This window comes from Nansenia antarctica, assembly GCF_963989245.1.
Source record: "Nansenia antarctica genome assembly, chromosome: 19".
In the NCBI taxonomy this organism is placed as follows: domain Eukaryota; kingdom Metazoa; phylum Chordata; class Actinopteri; order Argentiniformes; family Microstomatidae; genus Nansenia; species Nansenia antarctica.
Genome location: NC_137692.1, coordinates 6,472,190 through 6,478,189, shown reverse-complemented (window position 1 = coordinate 6,478,189; position 6,000 = coordinate 6,472,190). Strand labels below are relative to the sequence as shown.

The following is a 6,000-nucleotide window of genomic DNA, read 5'->3' as shown; positions in this document are numbered from 1 at the left end:
GGGGCAGTCCCACTCATATTTTTAATTTTATTTGACAGTATAGATTATGACAGGAAGGATGGGTGAGAGAGAGAGGAGGGATGACATGCAGGATATGTCCCCGGCCGGAATCGAACCGGGGACCCTGCGGTTACATGGTCGACGCTTAACCCGCTATGCCACCTAAGCGCCCCCATGTCCTGTTTCTTTAAGTGTTCCAAGAACTCTATCCCTACAACAAATTCCAGCAACAGTCCAGGAATGTTGTCATGTCTATGGTACATAGAACGCATGCTCCTTGTGTCAGGGAACATACAGTTCAGCCTCGAAGATGAACTACCGAACTAGAACCAGCACTCCAACATTCCCCAATATCCTAGAGACCTTAGCTGGGAGAGCATGGCGATGAGGATGTGTGTGTGTGTGTGTGTGTGTGTGTGTGTGTGTGTGTGTGTGCGTGTGTGTGTGTGTGTGTGTGTGTGTGTGTGTTTGTGAGAGAAAGAGTGTGTGTGCGTGTGTGTGTGCGCGTGTTTGATCAGATCATAGAGGAGTCGTCTTGGCAGGAGGAGGAGGCGCGGCGTGTCTTGGGGCTGCAGCGGGTCAGCATGGAGATCTGAGTGCTGAAGTTGGTGCCGTTGCTGCCCATGGACGGGTGCTGGTACTTGGTGTCAGAAGAGCCCATGTACCTCTGCAGGTGCCACCTTCTCCACTTCCGCTTGATCTCAGCCTGGACCTGGGCAGGAGAAGGGATAGAGGGATGAGTTACCACCAAAGAGAAGGGATAGAGGGATGAGTTACCACCAAAGAGAAGGGATAGAGGGAGGGGTTACCACCAAAGAGAAGGGATAGAGGGAGGGGTTACCACCAAGGAGAAGGGATAGAGGGATGAGTTACCACCAAAGAGAAGGGATAGAGGGATGAGTTACCACCAAAGAGAAGGGATAGAGGGATGAGTTACTACCAAAGAGAAGGGATAGAGGGAGGGGTTACCACCAAAGAGAAGGGATAGAGGGATGGGTTACCACCAAAGCAGTATGTTGTTACATATACGGGGTTCCTACAAGTTTCAACAAGTCAAATTTAAGACCTTTTTAGACCTTTTTTAGACCTATTTGAATATAAATGTAGACCTATTCGCGACACCATGATAGCTTTTTGTCATCCTCGAGGTGATGAAATTAGGGATTTCACTGCCATACAGACAAAAAAGGAAGCGAATTGGCATTTTTTGGGTTCCAGATTGATTAATTTCCACATAAATAGATGTGGTCGGACTGATTTCCTTGCAGGATCTCATTTTTAAGACCGAATAACTGAAATGTAAGACCTTTTTAGGCCTTATGAGTCGGATTGCTGGATTTTAGACTTTACGGCTTTTTAAGACTAGCGCGGGAACCCTGCATATAACAGAAAACACTTCTGATGATTGAGATTTTTTGAGGATGTTTTCACAGTAGTATCTGGATTGAAGTTGATTGAGATCCACCGCTAATGGTCCCATCCGTCCCTAATGCTAAATAGTTTCTTTAAAACAACTATACATCTTCTTAGGTTCTTGACTTTCTAGGTCCATAGGATGTTTTTAAGCTATCAAGCTTCCAGAGCTATTGCGATTGAGATGTTTATTTCAAATATGCGCAAAACAGCAACGATAGTGAATATAACGGAAAACAAAAAAACTAAACTACTAGAATTAAAAAGCATAAAGCTAAATAAATTATTGCACATTTGACTTATTTCCAAGCACTGTCAAACTGTTATAAGATAAGGTCAAAAGTGAACTGTCTCTTTAAGCTTGCCCCTGAACTTAAAATGAATCCCTGGGGAAGCTCATTAAATCACTGTGGATTAAAATTCAGCTAGCACACACTCCCGCCACACCCCACAGCGCATCTCTGTGATTAAATCTGGCCCAGCACTGGCCACATAACTTAGCTCTCCACAGTAAACCTATCCACAAATATCACAGTAAAAGACTGCCAAGGAAGCAGCACTTTTTACAGCCTTCCCACCCTGCAGGACAGCAGGAGGAGAATACAGTCATGTGAAAATATTAGGACATCCCATGAAATATTTAGTTATTTTTTAAGAAATATGGACATTCTTTCAAACAATATCTATAGATACATGTGATGTAATTGTACCAAAAACAATGAAACTTAGTTATCATTTATTTAACGAAAAATGAACAAAGATGCCAATCCCTCTGAGGAGTTAGGACCCCCTATGCCCTCATAGCTGCTATGGCAACCTTTGGTTAATAAATAAACCCAATTAAACATTTACTATAACTGTCTACCTATAACTGTCTCTGACATTGACTGGGAGAAGGTTTTGCCCACTTCTCCGTGGATAATTCTTTCAGCTGTGTGATGTTTGAGGGGTGTCTGTAGGGTTTAGCATCCATGTGGAAGGTCCCAGGTTCAAACCCTGCCGGTTACCCTGTGTGTGTGAGTGTGTGCAGAATGCTGCTGGGGGGTTCACCGGCAAACCACGTCCAGAGTGAGAAACACCAGAGCACCCTGCTGTCAATACTAGCGGGGAAGTAGGGGTTGCAGCTATGTGTTTTCCATACACAGTGTTTACTTGGTAGTAGGGGTGGTTCCTACCTCTCCGTTCAAGAAGCAGTACAGCACAGCGACCACGAAACCCTGAAGGGCAGACAAGAACAGAACGTGAATTACCCGTAAGTGTTGTGAACATGTAGGCCTGTATTGTAGACATCTTCTGTGTCTACAATAAGCCTAGAAATAGGAATGAATATTCTCTTAGATACATAAATACATGAGTATGATGAATATGAATTGCATGCATTTTGGAATATCCAATTCATAGCACTTTAATGAAGAGCTGAGGCCTCGCTAGGGTGAAAATAAGACATTATTTTGACTCATTAGTAGCATTGAGAGGGGCAGATCTGATGGAGATCTGAGGGATGTGGTGGAGGGATGGTGTTGGCCGTCTGGCTGCTCTCTCTACATCACTTCTCTGATTATGTCATGGACCAGAATAACACCAGGGTTTCAAGCAGAAACACAGGGGGTGAATTAACTAGCAAATGCCAGGAGATCTGCCAAGGTATGTTAAACAGAAACACTCCCATCACACTGTTGACAGCTGGCGCTTTGGGCCTCGAATGAACTTCCTGAGACTTTTATGGTAAAAAAAAAAAAAAATGGTTTCATTGTCACTCAAATCTCATTAATTTGTTGGATACACGTACGCATCCACACCGACATGTTTGTCTTAGAGAACAGTAGTATAATTACATTACATACTGGTTCATTACAATCAGAGTATCACCTCACATACCTGAAAGGAGCCTAGAATGAGGTCAAACACCATGCGGAGCTCTGTTTTGACTTGCTCTGGGATGAATGCAAATACGATGAAGTTGATCCCGAACAAAGGAATTAAGAGCAGCGTGGATTTAGCTAATCTCCTGCACAGGAAAAAACAAAGAACACAGATCAAGCTTTATTTATGACTTTTTCGACATACACCACAACACCAGTGAGGAAAGGCTGCTACAAAGCACCCCATATCATTAAACAGTCTGACACAAGGGGCTAAAGTGTGGCAGAAACACAATTAGAGGTGGCGGGGGGGAAATAGCGGGTGCTAATGCATTATGACCGGCTTATGAGAGCCCTCCATCATGGAAAGGCACTTAAACACACAGCACTAAATCAAAGTGTGTAATAAGAAGTCTGCAGCTGAAGTTTCACAACAGCGTGATGATTCGGGCGATGATGAGTAGTCCATTGGTAGTCGAATGGAAAGGTTCACTGTACATTTAGTTGCTCGGAGCATAAAAGCCTCGACTTAAGTATGGTTACGAGGTGACACATGAACAGGTAGCAGTGTTTCCCACTCTCATAAATGCTGTAGATTTGTCCTCAATGGAGAACATGGGGTTCAGATCGGTTTCTTAGCCATAGGTCCCAGGGCTGGGCAAAGGCATTTACCATCACCAGAATGCTGAGAACACAAAATCTAAGCTAGTAGGAATAATCCAAATAGCAGAAATATACTGGGCTCTATGACAGGAAAACAACACAGCAGATCATACAATAATAATCATAATAACTTTAATTTCTATAGCGCCTTTCAAAAAAACCAAGGACGCTTATAATAATAATAACTTTAATTTCTATTATTATAATAAGGGAAATGATCAGTCAGACAAAACAGAAAACAAACAAAGCAAAACTGAAACATTGACTAGGGGCCAAAGGCCTTGGTGAACAGATGTGTTTTAAGGGCTACACTCACGAATATTGGTTGGACTCGTTTCTTCCTATATCTGGGCAGTTGATCTTCTGGCGAAGTATTCGGATGATGCAGATGAAGAGGATGAAGTTCATCTGTTGGAGATAGGGTGTTAGTGCCGTAATCAGGCAGATACTGTAGAAGTAGAGGTGGAACATGCTTTCAGGACCATAATCACAGTTTTGTGTGGGTGATTTGTGCTATGCCTTGTTAACAGTGCTGTAAACACTACAGTACTTCCCACACAAACATACCGCATTTGATATCTTATTCTGAAAAACTAGATGACTGTATAAATTCTTCTTGTGACTTTGTCACCTTTCATCGTACCAAAACCATTTTGCATTTCCATCGGGCATCTAACAGCAGATGCTCACTCTAATTAAGTGAATCGTCCAGAGTACACAAGGGAAGCTTTACAAACATATATCATTAAATTAGTCAAATGTTTAATTGAATAGCTGTGAGCCGCCCTGTGGGCCTCTGGGCTCTGGGCCCACAGTGGTATTAGAGTAGATCAACCAGGTCAGACAGAGCATTGTAATGAGCCTGTCTTCCCATCTCTGTTTACACCAGCCTCCCCTGCTGGACCGACAGTAAGTGCTGTAGTAGCACAACCACTGTCCAGGGAGATCTAACAGTACACCTAATGATACCAGTCTCCTGTAGCGTAAACATGAAGAAAAAAAAGAAGAAGTTTCGTCAACATTTTGCTGCCATGTAATAAAACCAGGAGCTGGCAGCAAAAAACACTATCAGGACATCAATAATGAAGGAGGGGACGACCTACTGAACTGCCTGGTTTGTACCATACTCCACACTCTTACTCTCACTATCAGCCCCTACTTCAGTGTTCAGAGTGGATCCCAGCCCTCATAAAAAGCCAAAACATGTTTGGCTTCAGATGACTGACAACTTCCAAACTGCCATTCAACTCCTTGTTTATTTATTTACCTCTCCCACTCCCTCTCCCTCTCCCTCTCCCTCTCTTTACCTCAAACTTTCAGGCTTCTCTCTTTCTTTCTCCTTCCCCACTTCACACACACACACACACCTCTCCCACTCAATCGCTCTGCCAAAACAAAACAACAACAACAGTTAGCTGCGTGGCAAGCGAACTAAATAATCAACACTAACTAAACAACTACAGACCCATATCAAACCTTTCCTCTAAGGGAAAAATAATTTAAATAGTTGCCCACGATCAACTTAGCAATTATTTGCCCCAAAATGATCTCTTCGATGACTTTCAATCAGCACTGAAACTGTCCTTAATGACTTTCGTGTAAACACTGACTCGGGAAAAGTCCGTTTTGGTACTACTAGACCTTAGCGCTGCCTTTGACACTGCAGACCACAACATTCTAATAGATAGACTAAAAACCTGGGTAGGACTTTCGTGCACTGCCCTAAACTGGTTTAGATCCTACCTACAGGACAGAAGCTACTACACATTGGCAACTTTGTGTCCGACAAAATTAAAATGACGTGAGGGGGCAAATCCTTGGCCCCCTCCTATTCAGTCTCTACATGCTTCCATTGGGACACATCATAAAAAAGAACAAAATTGCCTACCACAACTATGCAATGACACTCAAATCTACATAGCCCTCTCACCGAACGACTATAGCCCCAAAAATAATCGACAATCTCTGTAATTGCATTGAACAAATAAACGCCTGGATGACACAAAACTTCCTCCAACTAAACAAGGACAATTGTATTCGGTGCACCTGACAAAAGATCAAA

General features: G+C 43.0%; 1 protein-coding gene across 1 annotated transcript in view; it reads right to left on the bottom strand.

The window, feature by feature from the left end:
• Positions 1-514: 514 nt before the first annotated feature.
• vipr1b (vasoactive intestinal peptide receptor 1b) overlaps positions 515-6,000 on the bottom strand; it is a gene marked incomplete at both ends in the record, with an annotated part of 70,288 nt that continues 64,802 nt past the window's right edge. Inside the window, 4 exons of the mRNA XM_080548904.1 lie at positions 515-712; positions 2,589-2,630; positions 3,292-3,421; positions 4,255-4,346. Of these exons, the coding sequence (XP_080405030.1) occupies positions 515-712; positions 2,589-2,630; positions 3,292-3,421; positions 4,255-4,346 (462 nt within the window). The remainder of the gene's footprint in view (positions 713-2,588; positions 2,631-3,291; positions 3,422-4,254; positions 4,347-6,000) is intronic.